Source organism: Coenobita brevimanus, chromosome 51 (assembly GCF_032717465.1).
Source record: "Coenobita brevimanus isolate Jiangsu-jjx chromosome 51, ASM3271746v2, whole genome shotgun sequence".
In the NCBI taxonomy this organism is placed as follows: Eukaryota; Metazoa; Arthropoda; class Malacostraca; order Decapoda; family Coenobitidae; genus Coenobita; species Coenobita brevimanus.
This window is the reverse complement of record NC_137004.1, coordinates 33,949,504-33,969,110: the sequence shown is the minus strand read 5'-3', so window position 1 is coordinate 33,969,110 and position 19,607 is coordinate 33,949,504. Positions and strand designations below refer to the sequence as shown.

General features: G+C 42.8%; 1 protein-coding gene across 1 annotated transcript in view; it reads left to right on the top strand.

Moving 5' to 3' along the window:
* Positions 1-9,550: 9,550 nt before the first annotated feature.
* The window catches only part of LOC145400203 (uncharacterized), a 115,674-nt gene continuing 105,617 nt past the window's right edge, over positions 9,551-19,607 (top strand). Inside the window, exon 1 of the mRNA XM_080272718.1 lies at positions 9,551-11,164. Coding sequence (XP_080128844.1) covers positions 9,551-11,164 — 1,614 coding nt within the window. The remainder of the gene's footprint in view (positions 11,165-19,607) is intronic.

Below are 19,607 nucleotides of genomic sequence, written 5' to 3'. Positions count from 1 at the left end.
CTCTCTCTCTCTCTCTCTCTCTCACACACACACACACACACACACACACACACACACACACACACACACACACACACACACACACACACACACACACACACACACACACACACACACACACACACACACACACACACACACACACACACACACACACACACACACACACACACACACACACACACAACAAAGGCGACGTTGGTGGATTAATAGGCAATGTTCCGGTGATTGGGCAGGCTGGGAGAGGATGCGTCCATTCTGATTGGTTACCTCGCTTCCCTGTTCCGCACGACTCAGCCAATCAGAAGCCCGTGTGTGTGTGTGTGTGTGTGTGTGTGTGTGTGTGTGTGTGTGTGTGTGTGTGTGTGTGTGTGTGTGTGTGTGTGTGTGTGTGTGTGTGTGTGTGTGAAGCAGGGAGAAGGAAGAAGCTATCTGGGGAAAATGTAAGGGGAGGAAAGAGTAGGTATTGTGGAAAATTAAGGAGAGAAAGGGAAAAAGCAAGGTAGGGAAAGGAAAGGAAAGGGACGAGAGAGAGAGAGAGAGAGAGAGAGAGAGTGCTCACTGTGTATGATTAGTGGGTAGCTGTGTGAATTTTGGGGTTTCTGTGTGTGTGTGTGTGTGTGTGTGTGTGTGTGTGTGTGTGTGTGTGTGTGTAGCCTGAGAAATTATGTAAGTATCGTAGTTGTGTGTGCATCACCGTAAGTTTGTTTTTAGGCTAGGTTTTTTGGACAACTCTACTTGTTCTCTCTCTCTCTCTCTCTCTCTCTCTCTCTCTCTCTCTCTCATTTTTCTTCAATTTTTCTCCCCTCCTCTAAACTTATCCTATATAGCCAGCAGCTCCCCTTCACCTAATACCAGGAGGAAAGGTGTTATTAAGCAGGTAGCAGCCACCGGACCTCGTTTACCTGCCTACCTGAGTGCTTGTCTTAATTACTCGCCTCAGGTAACATTGAAAGCAGACCCTATGATTCCTTAGTACTTTCAATTTTCTGAGGGTAAAGCCTTGGGAGCTTGTTAATATTTTACGTGTTGCTCTTCGTTTTTTAATTGCTGTTATATTGTATTTATTGATTAAAAAAAAAGTGCCCTGTAGATTCTTATTTGTTTAATTAGGCATAGGCAAATACAATAAAGTATCTGAATAATTGTTCTTGCCCCGAGTTATCCGAAATGTGATCCCCGTGGACTGCAGGCTTAAGTTACCTTTCTCTTCTCCTCCAGCTTCCTTACGAAAGGTAGAGAAGTAGTTGATGAACGTTTCGATAACCAGGCAGGTGAGTCGACCAGTTAATATATCAGTGGCAACGCATGAAGGCGCCCTTCTCCAGCTCCGTATAGTAATGAAAAAGAGAAAACATGTCAACAGTTTTATTCTTCATATTTTGCTCTGAACAGTGTAACCTGCGTATCCCATGCAGATTCGGGCGGCTTCTTTCAGCTCCTCTCTTTCCTTTACCCATTTTCAGACCATTTTCAATATATTTTCACCATGACGTCATGCTTTTATATTCCATTTTGCCGCCATCAAACTATTTTATTCAAATTAGCAGAGCACCCGCGTAGTGAAATAGTTAATTATGACTATCAATACCTCCCCAGTTCGAAAAATCTTCCCAAAACAGCCATGTTCGTCGACTGCATGCCCTGTGTCAAGCCGTGAAGATGTCATGGGGGAAGTGAAAGAAATGAGCGTGATGAGCAAAGAAATGGATGGGATGAGATGAAATTATTGTGTATGGGTTGGACAGGAGGGGGAATGAGAGTACAGCCCTAAAAATGAGTACTGTTGCATTAATGGTTTTAGTGCAGTTAATATTTATTTCAAACTTTTCCCCAACAATTACAACAAGAACAAGACAGCTTCGTAGTCCTCTCCATAGCCTCCCGTCTTTCGACAGGCAACAAATTAAAAATGTCTGAAGGAAGCAAGAAGGAAACGAGTATGTTTGTCATCGTAGGGAAGTTGTTAACCCATTAAAACCGGGTGACGTATTTTTGAGTTTATTATTGTCACTGGGGATTATATACAGCCATAGATCACTTCTTCGAAATCAGAGAGCCTTCTTGAGTAAAAATCGTGTAGTATTAGCAAGAACAAACTAAAAATAACGTCACAGCGGTTAATCTGCAAGGTGTGCGGGCGTGAGGTGGGTATCAGGTCTTAAGTGAGCTCTTTGTTTTGTGGGGGGAGAAAAAAAAAGTGATTGCATTCTCGGCCCTTGTCTTCTTCGTGTATTTTTCTTATTGTTTTTAGTCTGGTCCACGTGCCCTTCATCATTCTTCTTTTTATCATACATTCCTCTTCTTGTTTTTTTTATTTTTGCCTCTTTTTCTTCACCGTTATTGCCTCTTTGTATCATTTCTTTTATTTCTCTGGACAGTTGGTGTACTCTGTGCCCTTGTCATCTTTCTCGGGTATTCCTTTTTTTTTTTTTTTTGTCATTTCCTTTACCATTCGTCCCTTCTTCTCTCTTTCAATTCTTTTAATTTCTCTTAACTATTTACCCGTTCATTTTCACAAGTGAAAAGTACGAGCATTCCCCCCTTTGGCCTCTTTTTTCACTTATCCATGTTCTTATATTTATCAGCTTCGCCTTCTTCGCGTTACCTATAACATTCTGTCATTCTACCTGAGCTTCATTTTTGCATACATTTATAATATTCTTCCTTATCATTCAGCCCATCTCTTGTATTTCTCCTGTTCTCTTAACTATTATCTCCTTCCCTTTGCACTTCATATACCATTCAACTTTCTGCTTTAACGTTTTGCCCTTCTTCCTTTCATAAATATTTCTCAATGTTACCTTCTTCCCTTTACCCTTATTCATAACTTCTGTAATTCATTCCTTCGTCTCTACCATAATTTCTCTCCTTTAAACCACAACCACCTCTTCCGTTGTTACCCTTTTCATACTTGCATTCCTTCTCACATTATCTTCTTTTCCGCTCCTCTGACCTTCCTTCTCCCTCGTCCTGTTCTTTTCCTCGTCCTGTAAACTTGTTCTCTGCCTCTCCTTTGTTTTCTTGCGGTACTCTTTCCCCCTCTTCACGCCCCCCCCCCCTTTTTTTTTTTTAGTTTTCCCAACATTCACTTAGTCTTTTCCTTCTTCCCTTTTATGTCTTACCTCCTCCTATTTGACGTAATTGTAGTCATTCATCCCTTACCATATCATTCGTCACGTTTTCTTCACACCATTCAGTCATTCGCTTTCTTCTTCCTCACGCTGTTAAATCCATCTTCTTATCATTTTCCTCTTCGTTCTTCTTTTGTGCCTACCTCGTCTTCACTCCCTTGTATTTCTCTACGTCATTTTATATTTACCATCAATTCCCTTCAAGTTCTTAGTCATTCCTCGTTACTTCCCCATGTACTAATCATCCTACATTATTCTTCTCCCATTCACCATTCTCTTTTCTCGAATCCTTTTCTTTCCATCCACCTCTGCCCACATTTCCTATACTGTGTTCCCATCACTCACCCATTACCCTCTTCCGTCTTACCCTCTCTTGCATTCTCTATTCATTCCTCACCATCTGTTCATTCACACTCTCCCGTCTCTTCAAAAATCACTCATCCCCTTCACTCAGTCACCATACTCAGATCTCATTACGACTTCACCATCTCTTCGCCAGTCCATTTCTGCCTTCCATTTTCTCTTTAGATCCCCATCCCCTTTAAGGTCTCCCTTTTTCTTCTTCCCAGTTCTTTCTCCCTTCCAAAACCCCTTCCTCCTCCCCAAGCATCCCTCTCGTCCCTTTCCCTCCCTTACCCAAGCGCCCTTCCCCATCCTCCCTTACTACACCTGCCTCCCATCCCCGCCGAGCTTTCCAATCCTCCCTGGTCCTCCAGTAATAACAATAACATTTACGACGCCTCTTGACAGTAATGAGGTTGTGGAGAGAGAGAGAGAGAGAGAGAGAGAGAGAGAGAGAATTTCCCTGACTCTCTCTACATTGTTGCCTGTGTGTATATGGGTGATTTATATTATGTTTGTGTACAGAGTTTGCATGACTGGGTAATAATTCATTTCGTGTATGGGTGTTGTATATTTTTGTGAGAGTATCAAGACTGTATGTATGTTAGTCCCTGTTTGTCAGTGGGTGAAGAGCGCCAAAAATAGATATTGATAGATAGGTAGATAGACAAATATTTAATTGATCACAACAACACACATGCAAACTTTAATAGAATTACAATTGTTTTCTTTAGTTCAGCCATTTAATAGTACATGAAAAATGGCATAAAACTCTTAAACGTCATACAGTGCCCACCAACAAGATGAGTATGAACATGGGTGGAAATAAATAAACCCTTTAGTAATGTGTGGTGGAACTTGGATCTTCACATTCAGGACCCGCAGAAGAGCATACACAAGGTGGCCCATGTATAACACCTGCCTTCCACTCCTCTCGGTGATCTCACGTGTTGCGGGGACGGCTCTTTCTGTGTTATCAATGTCTGTCTTGCTTCATTTATTCATTTCTTACTCCCACTGTCACACTCACGCCCATACCAGCTACCTGAGCCGTCACAGAAACACAAAATACCTCGAGGTGAGTTGCTTGTGGAGTGCTATTCGTGGACCACCCTGTATGTACACACTGAGTGGTTAGAGAGAGAGAGAGAGAGAGAGAGAGAGAGAGAGGTGAAATAATGCGTGATGGTTCCCTGACGCCTCGGGTGAACTTCATTAGCACCAGGTGAGAGAGAGAGAGAGAGAAGGGGGGAGGAAGGGAGGGAGGAAGAAGGGAGTTACAAGGAGTTAAACAGAGCAGTAGTTCCTCAAAAGGTCTTACTACCCTTACCAAGGTGGTACTATGAATGAAGTTGCCAGGATCGCGTTGCCACTATAGTACAGTAGTTGGTAGTGAAAGCACGTATGATATAGTAGGTACTGTAAAGATGAAGGCTTTCCCTACCCTCCTTTGCCTTCCGCAGAACAAACACAGAAAAGGAATGAGGAATAATGCCGGGTTGGAAGTTTTACAGGAAAGGAGGAAACATTCAATTTACCTCTACATTAGGCCAAACTACCAGCTCTGCTGGTGGCTGATTCCAGGTACAGCAGATCTTTGTGAAGAAGTTACGTAATGTGTCATGGTGGTAACGCTCCGAGTTGAGAGAGAGAGAGAGAGAGAGAGAGAGAGAGAGAGAGAGAGACGGGGGGGGAGGGGGAAGGGAGGGGAATGAACGGGTCTATCTCAGTGACCATCAGGTAACGTGACGCTCAGAATCAAGACATCATTTATCTTACCCCTCCTTCCATTCCTACTTCTCCATCCTTCCCTACGTCTGTTTACCTCTGATCCCTCCTTCCTTCCCTTCTTCATACCATTCTTTCACCTCTACATCCTGCGTCCACACTACTTTCTACCTCTCTTCCATCCGTCCCTACTGCTCTCTAATTCTGCTCCCTCTTTTCATACTTCTTTCCATAGTTCATATACTTTCTTACTTATTGCTCACTCCCTCCATACTTCTTTTTTATCTCTCCTTCATCCTTCCATACATGTCTGCCTCTACTTCCTTCTCCCACACTTCTTTCTATTTCTTCATCCTGTCCCACGTCTCTCTACTTCCCTTCTTCCTTCTTTCTGCTTTTCCTCCATCCTTCCCTACCTCTTTCTGCCTCCACACCCTCCTTCCATACCCACTTCCTTCTACTTCTTCTCTATTCTTTCCTACTTTATGTCCCTTCTTCACCTTTACTTCATCCGTCCTTTCTTACCTCTTTCTGTCTCTCCTCCATCCTTCAGTACAACTCTCTACCTCACTTTCCCTTCTTTCCTACTTCTTCCTACTTCTCCTCCATCCTTCCGTATGTCTCAGTACCTCCACGCCTTCCTTTCCAATTTTTTTTCTACTTCTCCATCCTTGCCTACATTTCTTTACCTCCATTCCTTTCCCTACTTGCTAATCTTTCTCCATCCTTCTTTATGTCTCGTTACTTTTACTACCTCCATTACTTTTTTCTCTTTCTCTTCCCTTCTTTCTCTCCACTTCCACTCCATCCATCTTTCTCTGTTTCTCTGTGGATCACGAACACTTCCAATGAATAGTATAGCTGCATTTTTTTGGTCTTTTTGAATATCTAGGTGAGTATTTGAATATATCCTTATTCTCTTTTGTTCATATGTCTCATCTCCACTGTGTCTCTCTTCATCTCTCTTCTTATCTTTCCTGTTCTAATGCAACTCTCATTTACTTCATCATTTTTGGCTGTGTGGCTCTCTCTTCTTGCTCTCTTCTCGACCCACTCTTTTATTTCATTCTCTGTTTTCCAACACGTTTGCGTTTCAGTGCTCTTCTTCCATGCTTTCCTTTCCTTAACGCCACACCTCCTTGTTCATATACCCCCCCCCCCTCTCTCTCTCTCTCTCTCTCTCTCTCTCTCTGTCAGAGCGCAATAAAGTTAATTTCTCCTGCATAAAGCGCTTCTACCTGCCTCTTGGGTATGGGAAGAGCCAGTATCATAGCATTTTGTGTGAGGGAAAGCTGGGCAGGACTTAGAGAGAGAGAGAGAGAGAGAAGAGGGGGAAGGGGAGAGAAGATTGGAAAGAACAGAGATTGGAAGAGGGAAGAACAACAGTGAGAGACAGAAAGGTCGGTTCGATGGAGACGAGGAGAAAAGGATAAGTGAAAGCAAAGGTAAGATGAGATGAAGAATGAGGAGATAGACAGAGGAAGGGAAGGGAAATAGGAAAGCAAACAAAGACTGGCTGAAGGCATTTAGGTCTGGGAGAGACGGAGGGAAACAGGAAAATTACGAAGGAAAGTTGTGGTCGAAGGCAAACGAAGCAGGGGAAGAAAATAAAAGGAGTGGCTTACTTAGTGAGTGAAAGTAAGGGTAGTTAGTAAAGGAGGAGGGAGTGAAAGGAGAGTCCAGATCAATGTTAGGGTAAAAAAGAGAGAGAGCAGGAAGGGAGTGACAGCAGGAAAGTAATTGTTGAGAGAGAGAGAGAGAGAGAGAGACATGAGGAAGAAGGCAGCCACCGGAAGCAACCTAACGAGCACTTTCACCCCCCCCCCCCCAGCAACGAGGCCCACTTTTCACTCCACTCCCACACCCACTACCACAACCCCAACAACCCTCCTTCCCCTTCCCCACAACTTCCTTCCCCAACCCACCGACTATCTTCCTCATTCCCTATCTCCTCTCCAATTTCTGTCTCAGTAATTACAACCTGCCTTTCCATCCCCGCCATCTCAGTTCCCAGAGCTTCGTTTCCATTCCCACAACCCCTTCCCCACCTCGCCACCCTCTTCCCCACCCCACAACCCCCTTCCTCATCCCATAACCCCCATCCCCACCCCCATCACCTCTATCATCACCTCCCATAACCTCCATCCCCACTCCTAAAAGCCTCTTCTCCATCCTCTAAGTCCCTTTCCCACCCAACAACTCGTCCACATATTACAACCCCCTTCCCAGCCCCACAGCCCCCTTCCCCATCCTCCACAAACCCATTTCTGTTCCCATATCACCCAGGACACCCACCCTCACAATTTCATTCCCACAGTCCTCTTTTTCCTCACAATCCCGCACTCATAATTCCCACAACCCACACAACGCAAGTCTCACAATCCATACCCCTCTAATCCCCACATCCCAACAGCCACTAACCCCATTGCATCAACAAGCACCAAGACTTCTACCACAATGCACACTAAGCAAAAAAACTATCCCAGTGTTGTCATAATAAGAACGCAATGAGAACGACAGTATACACAGCACCAACGGTAACAGGTACATCGTGACAACATCGAACAGTAACAAGAGCGTAGTGACAGCATCGGCAAAAACAATAGCAATGGTAAGGCCAATGAAAGGGGTGATTGCGTGATAACAATAACAGTGACGTTAGGGACACATCAGACAAGAACATTAACAATAGCAGCGTACAGAACTGAGTGTACAACAATTTGCATTGAGATTATCAAGACCTTGTATTGCCCATTGCTAGATGGGTCCCTACTTATATATTTATCTTTGACCTCGGCCCATTACTTTCACTATCTTAATTCTTTGAAAGTTAAAAACAATCTCGATCATCTCCCTCACCCCGAGGACGTACTTTATACTTGTTTGTGGTTGAAGCCTGATGATTTTGTTCAGCTTAGGAGAGACTGATGTTGTGAACCGGGTTAGATGTAATTTCGATTAATGAAACAAGGTATAGTAGTTTGAACAGTAACAGAAAGCCTGGGAGGCCCCCCCCCCCCTTTTTTTTTTTTTTTTTTTTTTTTTTCTAGATTAACTCGTGGACAGAATTCATGCATTAGATATGAATGGCGTTTTCAAGTGTAGCCAAAATGGATGAATAGATATGTCTCAGGCTCAAAAACTACATAGCATACTTTAGAACCTATAATTCCAGCGTCTTTCGCCGTGATATACAGTATTAACCTTCTGATCATATGAGGTTGGTGTGTTTCCTTAAGTACAAACAAATGTACTTCCTCTCATAGACTGTGAGGATGTTCAGTCGTTATATTATTACTTAGCCTGTATACACCTTTAAAATATAGACATTTGTATTTATGCAGTTTTTCTTTTCGCAGGTGAGTCCGAGAGAGATAATGGGGAGAGTTGGAGAAAGGAAGAAGAAATGGTAGACTAGAGACGAGGTAAGAAGGAGTAATAAATTGAGGAATAAGGTGAGTGAGTGATAACAACAGTAAATGACACATGTGGAGGGTTAGGAGTAAGAAAGAAAATCGAGGTAGGTAAGTCGGCCAGGAAATAAAACCCATTCTGTCCAAGGATGCCCCTTCATTTTATTCTTTTTACCGTCAGACGATTCTCTTCAACTTAGGAAAAGCCTCTATCTCTGAAAGGGTCACTGAAGTTTATATGTAATCACTCTGTTTCGAAGCCCTTCACGTTGAGTAAAATCATCTGGTAGCAGCAAGTAAAAAAAATAAAATAAAATAAACCAGAAAGGATGTCCTCGGTCTTAAGGGGTTAGCTGAAGCACAGACGAGTATCTTCACTGGCGAGACAACTAAGATTTAAGGAGAGGTAAGATTAGTATTATCACTGCTTAATAGTGTATTTATTTAATATCCCTTTTTTATTGTGCACTAGTCTTGTCTATTTTGCTTAATTTACACCTATTGAGTTAAATGTATCTTTAGTTCATTCTGGCTTGCTGATCATTATTTTTACTACTTAATTATGCTTCATCATATTTATTTCTTGCTGTTATTTTGTATGTGTAGAGGGTAGAGGTGTACCAGCCACTCACAGTTATTTCAATATTGCTTTTCAGTTCCCATGCTATTCATGACATTATTTTCCTTCTACTTTCACCCTTTATCACACACACACACACACACACACACACACACACACACACACACACACACACACACACACACACACACTTTTCATTTCTTCCTTGCGACTTTCTGCCATACACCCTCACTACCAAGTGCAATTTTTTGTCTTTTTTCCTACTTTACACACACGACCTGGCTGGTCACTAACACCTAAGCACAGTACCTTAGTATCCCTGCTGAGCATGTTGTCCCGCCAGGCCCGCCGCCATGACGCTCAAGACGTGGTTGTCGGGCGGCCAGAAGCCCAACAAGGCAGCCGTGGTAGCGTCGCAGCAGCATGCCAGGCCGGGGTGCGGGGGCGGGGGCGGCCTAAAGAACCCCTTCTCCAGCCTAACGCGGTCCACGGGGCAGGCATGGAGGGTGCGCAGCGTGGAGGACGTAGGGGAGGCGGAATCAGGGGACTACGGGTTCCTGGAGTATTATTCTCTGCGCCGCACCGCTTCACGGGACACGGCCCTCACCTGCGGGACATGGAGTCACCTGTCAGGATCCTGGGGGCCCTGGGCGGCACCCGGGCCAGCACAGTTTTACCCTAGCACCCTCACCCGCCCCAGTAAGTCAGGGCAGCGACGTGGGGACCTTCGCCCTCGCAGTTACCACCTGGATGAGATATGGCGATCAGAAGACATCCGCACATCTACACCGCTATTGTCTCCAGCTGCTGTTCTCAGTGACCCACCGCCGCCACCTGCCATCCATCCACCACCAGAGCCGCAGGAACCAGGACGACGCGGCGTGGTCAAGCGGAATTCACTGCTGTGGCGGCTGCGACCCGACAAATGGCGCAGCCTGGAGGGATCTTTGCGCCGAGCTCGCAGCCGAGATGATGGTTTGAATGACACATGCGGGCGCCGTAAGAACGATCTGGCGGCATCTCAGCCTGATCTGCTGACATCTCATCGTGCCCCTGGCCACACCATCCACTGTGACCTCGTCCCACCTGCACCACTCTCCATCCTTCCACCCACCACACGTCGTGCCGCACACAGTGAGACTCTACCCCGCCGATCCCGTCACAGCAGCCGGGACAGCAGCGGAGGCACTCTTCTGGCCCGTGGTCGCCGCTGGCTGCATGGCGCCAGTCTTGGCCGTGCCGACCGTATCGTTGATAGAGCTGAATCGGAGTTGGCCGTGACCTCACCGCAGCGACCTGTACCAGGCATGACTCCCAACATCACAGTCACCATGACAAATAACATGACTCACAACAGAACGGCCAGTCTGATGGGGGACACTGTGCGTTGCAACAATCACAAAAACACCATGGACAGTCTAGGGGTGCGGTTTCGTCCTGGGCTTGAGGGGGACGATGACCTTAGGCGGCGAAGTCGAGGCAAGGCACGACGCCCCCGCACCTTCTACCTGCTGGAGGACTACCTGTCGCCCGTGCGCCCTGGTGGCGTGGCGGCGGGTGTGGAGCTGGACGAGTATGTAAGCCGGGCGCCTCGTCTGGTGTTTCGCGAGGCGCCCCACGACACTCCGGCCAGACCCCTGCCACCCACGCCAGAGTGGGACACGCCCTCGCTGTCGCCACCCGCCAGCCTGGTAAGTGGCCGCCACCCTACGCCACCACCACGCCCCGCTGCCACTACTGTGTTCGTGGACGCCATCATACCCTCCCCGGAGAAGAGTGGAGGCGCCAGCCTGTATTCCCCTGTTTTCTCACCCCGGGATTCTGGGTACCCACGATTCGTCACCCCAGAACTCTCCCTCCCAGACCGTGCACCTCAGACCCACGCCCCCCAAACACACACCCACAACCACACCACCATCACTAGCCTTGATCGACACCAAAGGAGGAGGAGCCGCGACTCTACCAAGGTATGAGGTTATGTGGTTCTGGTGGTGGTAGTGGTGGTTTGAATGGTGGTTATGGTACCACGGTATGCCTGTGTTTGTGTTGAAATGCTTCACTTACACTGCTTTGTCGTTTTTCTTTTGATTACGTAGGCTACTGCAGTATGCATGCATGCTTTTTTCAGACCCAAGGAAGCGTAGCAATGTAATACACCATGTAGTACTAGGTTTTGTTAGTAGTACACCCACAACAGAGCATGTTAATACTGCAGAGTTTTAGATGTTAGAATGTTACAAAATGTCAAGTATAGGACAAGGAGCTAATGGGAGCAGGGAAGTAAGTGTTGTGGTGGTGGATGGTGGAAATGATGGTGTGGGTAATGGTAATGGTAGTGGTGGTGGTGGTGTGTGCTAATGCCTGTAAAGATTTTGTCTTGTTTGCTTAGATATAATAGTTGGGATGAATGTCCGAATTATTAGGAAGAATATGTACATGCAGTAAAGATTTTCACGAAAGAATTCAGTAGGCGTTTGGCTATCTGACACTAGAATACATATATATTATATTGACCCTGTTTAATTCTAACAAATTTAATATCTGGACTATTAAGCTTGTAAAGTACATCAATTTTTGAGTGTTGTGAAATGCATTAAATACACCTTATCAAACGGAAATTGTCGATCAGATAATGATCTGGCAAAGCTGAAATTCTTCTTCGATTTACTGATATTGTACAACATCGTTTCATGCAGATGTTTGATATACACGTACAGTAGCCTATAAGCTGTAACCATCATCACTTCATGAGCGTCTTTTCGCTTAAATGACGATAACAGCTGTGAACACTGGTTATAATCATCTTTCTTACTGCGACTACTACATCAGTTGACAAGATGGAATAAAATATGATGTCCAGTTGCCCATATACAAAATGGTCATCATTTTGTGTGTGTGTGTGTGTGTGTGTGTGAGAGAGAGAGAGAGAGAGAGAGAGAGAGAGGGGGGGGGGGAGGAGAGGAGGGCTTGATACTCATACTAGCCCTTTCCCTGGGGCGGCTCCCAACCTTCTATGGACCTATCGTAAACAGTCCCCTGGAGGGCCTGCCATTGGGGGATATAAAGGTGGAGTACGAAGGCGATAGAATAACACACACACACACACACACACACACACACACACACACACACACACACACACACACACACACACACACACACACACACACACACACACACACACACACAAATTGATTAATGTTCGATTATTGAGTAAGCCACATCTCATCTTAGAATGCAGGAAGAGAATTACCGTCTGTGTTATCAGATTTTCTTTTCTGTATATGGCAAAAAGTTATGCAAGCCGGTATATTAGAGAGCTAATTTTGCCGTATTTCGCTGATGGTTCGTTCTAATGAAGTGTGTAGTTGTTCAAGATTTTCTTTTTAATATATTTTTTTAAGGTCCAGACCTTCACACTGAAATAAATTTAAAACGAACCGTAGTTGTGAAGTGTACTGAACATACTGAACCAGCTAAGGGCAATTACATCAGTGAAAGGAATCCGTGTATATATATATATATATATATATATATATATATATATATATATATATATATATATATATATATATATATATATATATATATATATATATAAAATACTGTTCGCTAAACGTCAATGGCAATTAATTTGTGGAAGAAAAGAGTTTGATAGCAGATGTCAAACGTATTCCATTAGAAATTATAACCTCCAGGTGTTTCAAATTTCCCTAGCTTGGGGGTGTTGTGTGTACTTGTCAGCGGCGTACGTTTACAGTCATATGCATATTGTTTTTAATACGTCCAGGAGAATTTTTTTTTTTTTTTTACAACCAGCCGATTATACTCAGCACAGAAACATATGTCTAGTACTGGATGACTTGGAAACGGTGTCCAGCAACACCTTTACTACCAGATGTCTCCCTTAAACTCGAGTAATATCTTGTGGCTACTGGTAATCATACTGAAGGGGATAAAGCTGGGACGCGATCCATCATTAGTTTTATAGGAGCGAGGACGATGTGGAAAACAAATGGCTGTGGTGATGAAATTCTTAAGTTGCAAGCAAAAGAAAAAAATTTTAGCCACAGAACTGTAAAAATGCACTATTTTGACCATGATGAATGGTGTTCATTCCATTAACCCCTTCAGCTGAGGACGTCTTTAATCCTTATTCTGACTATCGCCGCACGGGAATAAACCTAAGAGACGTCCTTGTACTGAAAAGCTACCCGCAGATATGACTAACAGCAAACCAAATAACACCTAACACAGTCATCACAAACCAGACTTTGCTAGCTATTATAAAAAGCACATCACCCACCGTAACTAAAAAATCAAATCCCATTTAAGTATTCATCGTATACTGCATCACATCAGGACTAACCTATCAGTTCTGAGCGGTACCATAACCAGTGTAACGAGTAAAATTATGAAGGTATAGGAAATGTAATATAGCAGTACAAGTGTTCTGTTGTTTGAAAGGCGTTATGACAAGGAAGTGTGGGAGGTATGTGGAGTGTGTAGATAATTTACTGAGTGTGATAAGGAAAGTGTTCAGAAATCTATGATAACTATGATGAGAGTGATTTGTTTATCTATCTATTTATATATCTACTCAAGAAGGGGGCGACTTTAGAAAGTGTACAGTGCGAGTTCATATTTTGCCCGATAGAACAAGGTAAACCTGCGTTGCTGTCATTTAGCCTACCAAGCGTTTTGCAGTACTGTAAAAGGGAAAATTTGTTGAGGTTTATTTAAAGAGGAAATACTTGTTGTATGAACCACATCTTGATCCTTTAAGGTTATAAGAGGGTATGTAAACATGTACTTAGAATATATGGTATGTATAATAGTTGTTTAAACGAGGAGAGATACCAATACAATATGTACTGCGAAAAGTGCAGTAATTAATATCTATAACTAAGAAGTGAATAACTGTTTGCTGCAAAATGCTATATATGAACTGCATATCATCTAACAAAATGCAGTATTCATAGCAGATAGTTCGCAGAAATTTTCCAGCTGAGGATGACCCAAACAGGAATGTGTGGTATGTTCATGGCAGACCAGTGTGCATGTGGATGGAGTGATTTGGGAGGAAGCTAAGAAGGCAGTGGACACGGGCTATATTTAACTGGCGAGCAAGGAGAATTGGAATGGACTACTATGTCTCAGGTGGTTCCTACTTGAGAATGAGGAAGGAAAGTTGCAGAGGCTGATTAGTACTCTAAATATGTGATTGTGTGTGCATGCCTCCCTAAGTATTCTGTAAGGCGAAATACTCATAGTTTTTTTAGGCATTGTGTGTTTGAGGAGGAGGGGGGCGTCGAAGTCTTATTTTGGCAGTGAAGTTTGGATTGTCGATTACTCTGTGAGGGTCCAACGGAAGAAGAAAAGTAACAAGTTCAAAGTAATGATCACATACAAAAATGTGATGATGAAGGAAGAGATCACTACTCGACTGCGTTACTGTATACAGTATTTTAATCCGTTCAGTACGGTGATATATTTAAAAATTATAATTTTGTTCTCTACAAGGAGAGAACGCAGGGTTAACTCTACTCGATGGAATGAATGAGTTGTGATTGAGTGGCATACTAGGCTTCTTTTACACTCATAGTGGATGAGCTCGACGACTGGCTGTCTGCAAGAGCATGAAGTAGACATGTAGGTAGTTTGATGATTATCAGCGACAGAAGTTTTGCGATATCGGCGATAAAGACACAATATTGTAACGGGGCCTTCGTATAACCTATCGATTGACCCTCAACGCTCAGGTTAACATCGTCACATGCCACCGAATAGATATCTGTGAATTGGCAGAGGGCAGCTAAGGAGATTTGTTACTGTTAGGTACTGTACATACAAACCTCAGCCACACTAAAAATTTCTTCAGTGTACGGTGAGATGAGCTTAGTTTTCTGTAACGCTCATCGTCGTACCTGCGAGGGATAACTTGAGTATCTGGAGAAGGCGGAACAACAACAGCATACGAATCACGTATTATTTAATTCGTTTTCGTACCTCAAATGCACTTTTATTCAGTGTGGTACAGAATTCGAATTACGTTAATTAGATATTACCCATCATTAACTCATGTAATTTGAGGCCTTTTCTTAGTTAAAGAAATCATCTGAACGTTGCAAAAAGGAGGGGGGAGGATCAGAAGTTACAGGAAGTGAAGATTGGTCTACTTTTAAATACGTGCCACAATACATTGTGTTTACATAGCTGGGAAAGCTAATATGGGTCGTTTTTTGTAGTAATAGTGAATAAATTCAATATCAGTCGACTTTGAACTCGGTGTCAGTTCCTGCCTTCAGTTCGAGGACAAGATTTTATTCTGCTTAGGAAAGATTGTCTCAAGATAAAGGGTTAAGGGTGTTACCAGCGATATTTTGCTGTTAAGCACTAAAGCAGAACAACTAGAACGTATAGGATAGATATCCTAGCAACCCCATTTCACACACTACGTGGTGAATGTCCTATTCCTTTCTCTGGTCTATTATTAAATCCCAGTTTGAATAGCAACCCCGTTTCTCACACTGCGTGGTGAATGTCTTATTCCTTTCCCAATGTATTATATCCCAATTTAAATACCGGTAGCAACCCCATTTCTCATACTACGTGGCGAATGTCTTATTCCATTCTCTGGTCTAGTAGTAGTAGTAGTAGTAGTGTTGTTGTGATGTGATCTGCAAATAAGGACTCCGTGACTTCTGAAGGACTTCCGTATTCGAAAATGCAGGTTCATTGTAGCATCTAATCTTAAGTTGCCCCATGAGCGTAGAAGCCCGGGGCTAGGCAAGTTGGTCCTGACATTTAATACGAGAATGACCAGCCTCACTCATCCCTGAGTGGCATTACATTAGCAATGAACCCTGGATATTAAGCTATGCAGGCTTAATCATGCATGAGCACCTTAATTACCATCTAAACCACCGGCGCCATAGTTTGGTTATATGGTTACCACCCAGCGTAGTAAATGGTTTCCTGGTGTACAGCAAGCCATTTGTCTTGTCACTCAGTATGGACTCCCGTAGACTGGAAGAGGAAAGAAAGACAGAAGAAGGAAGGAAAGAAGACTGGAAAGGGTAGTCATCCGAGAACAGCACTACATCGAGTGAGCGGATGGTTAGCTCCCTCACCTACCACTACAGTACAGAATAAGAAGTAAATCATAATATAGACGATGTACAGCCTAAGTAGGAAGCAAGCAGTAAAACAGATTTGTCATTTGCCTCTCTGTTGTTGTTAATAATAATAATAATAATGTACCCGTGACATGTAAGAGGATCCTGCCGATCAGAGTCCGAGATTTACAAAGATTTATGAACAGTTCTCTGACTAATATTTGTTTTTGCAGGAAGAAAAAGAGAGAGGAAAATTTTACACTAACTTGTCTTCCATCTAAATTAAATCCGAGTTATGGCAGGGAATTAACCGAAAATATGTTTGGGCATCTGGTTCCTATTCTGTTAAGTACTGGAGAGGTCATTTTCGGAGAGGTTACTTCCCTGATTATATAGGTGTATGGTATAACTATGATTCTCTTGTTTAACGATAGTCGAAATATAAGGGCTCTGTTCACTAATAAACTAGCGATCATCTCCCTGTTGTAACTTTTTTCTTGTTTTAGGAATGGCAGGGAGTGTATATTCTACCTCATGTGCTCTTGAAGGAAAAACAGTCTATCACAACGAGAGGAAAATTATTACGAATTATTGTTTGTAGATACAGCATAGAAAGAAGAGTAAATAGACTTCCGAAGCCTCTTGTTTTTCCCGTCAGGTCAAAATCCAAGTTACGAGAGAGGATTGATTGTAAGTTTGTGAATCCGGCGAAAAATAATAGCGGTAGTAATAATTCGGCCATCAGAACAACACAGCCTTCCCGGAAACCAAAGCGAGCGGCCTATCAGCGAGATCGTGATTTTATCGAGACCGTATCAGCTCTTTCAGAATAAACTACATCATTTTACATAAGGGGGGGAGGGAGTCCGGGGGTGCTTTTTTTTTTTTTTCTTTTTTACACATCGAGTTAGGTACCTTTACGTGGTTATTTATTTATATATGAAGGTATTTATTTGAGGAGGGTGTAGGCTTGGTGTGCTTATCTTTGGTTTGGTTTGGTCAGGTTCGGTTAGACTGGGAGAGGTTAGGTTGGAATGTGTTAGATTAAGTTAGTTGAATTGGTTAGGCTAGGTTCAAGTTACGCGAGGTTTAGTGGTGCTAAGTTAGGCTTGGTTTGGCTAGATCAGGTTAGGTTTAGTTAGGTTAGCTTCAATTAGTTTTGTCCGACAAGGAGAGTAGTTTTCCCCCCTGTTTGTTTGGTTGTTTTGTTTGTCTGTTAGCAGGATTACTCAAAAACTATAAAGAAATTTGGACCAAATATGGTGAGTAGATAGCCCATGTCCCAGGGAACAGTCGATTAATTTGGGGGGCCAATCCCGACCGTATTACAGATTCTGGATCCGAAAACCACTTTTTGCAACACCCAAGTCGATTATGAGAAAACCTAACCCATAATGAAGAGTGGTTTGGAAATTACGTTGCCCTCGTCGGAGAGATGCGCTCCACCGAGTGCCCCTCTAGTTTAGCTGAGGTTTGGATTAAGAGAAGTAAATTCATCATCCTGAGAAGAGAGAATAGAACACTTGGCGCGTGTAATGAAATAGTTTATAGTCTGGAAATGTGTGTTAGGGGTTGGGGTATGGAAGGTTGGTTCGGCTTTATTGGAGTTTTCGTATTAGTCGGCCCCTTCGGGTGATGGGATGCGTTAGAGGAAAATGAGAGAGTGAAAAGGAAAATGAGAGGGTAAAAGTGTGTATTGGGATAACGTCATTATTTACTTATTTATATATTTATCTATTTATCAAATTGAACGTGTGCCTGGAGGAGAGTCATGTAGTTGGTCGGCAGTAATAAAAGCCGCCTTCTTCTTCTTCTTTATTATTATTAATATTATTATTATTATTATTAAAGCACATAATACTAGCCCATATCGAAGCAAAACAAACACGCATCGCATTAACACCCCCCCCCCCTCAGAAAAGAGAGGGGGCTGAAAAAGAGAGAAAAAAAATCTGAACACCTTGGGCTGCTGTAATCATGATAGGAGCTCGTTTGGAGAGTGTGGGGGAAAATGAGTCTGTGTTATCCGCCCTGGAATGGTTCTTAGAGGAGCAGCAATTTCCCGCATTTTATTGTTATTACCGAATTACTGATCGTTTCCTTGTAGGTTCGGAGATTTTTATTGATATTATTATTATGATTATTATTTTTTGGGGGGGTCATCATCCTCATCTCATTATTATTATTATTATTATTATTATTATTATTATTATTATTACCGGTACTCTCCTGACATTATATTTACTATTATTATTATTATTATTATTATTATTATTATTACCGGTAGGCTACTCTCCTGTCATCATTATATTTACTATTATTATTATTATTATTATTATTATTATCATTATGAACTGATAGCGTTGGATATGGGACTGATAAGGTACAAGTGTGAGTAGAGCACAATAGACAGGATAAGCAACAGCGATTCTTGAAACATGTGGAATTCTGTTGTTGAAAGAATAGAAGAAAGTGTGCTCAGTTGGAATACTCATAAATGGGTATAAAGAAGACAGCGAAAACAGTGTATGTGAGTTTGATTATGAGAGGAAGCGTGGTAGATAAGAGGGCAGATAAATATTGTAAAAGAGGGAGACAACGGGAGATATGGAAGTTGAAGAAATTAAAGAACTGACAGGCAGAAATGATTCGATAAATTTTGCATGGAGACACACTGACTAGGTAAGAAATAATACCACATTTTATAGTTTCGCAATGGACGGAATAACACGGTATAACAGGTGTATAATTTAAGCACTTTTACAGGTTACAAAAAGATAGTTATTTTTTTCTTTAATTTTTTCAACTTTTTTCTCGTTATTTGGAGGCAGGATTTTAAAGGTTTGAATGATGTGTGAATGACTGTGTGACCAGTTTCATTGAGCATGATTTTTATAGTTCATCTACCCTCTGTGCATTCTCTTTGTTTATATCAATCTATCCCTCCACATGTTTGGGAAATATGTTTGGGGTGATGATTAGTAAAGTCCTTTTACCTTATCCTGGACCAGATATTTATCCTTTTCCAGCCTATATCACGTAGATTGATGGAAGAGTATGGCGGTAGTATGGCTCTACATTCCTTCCATAGCACTTACTCGTGACTAGCATCATCTTTTAGTGTTAATTTTTTGCTACAACGCAGTATTCAAGATGGAGAGACGGTAATTTTAGGCCAGGTTAAAGTTGTTTTTATTGGTGTTCAGCTCTAGTCTGTCTAGTTAAGCAGACCCATAGAACCGCAGGCATGCAGTCACCCATGCAGGGACGTCCCGTGAAGTAAAACTATGTT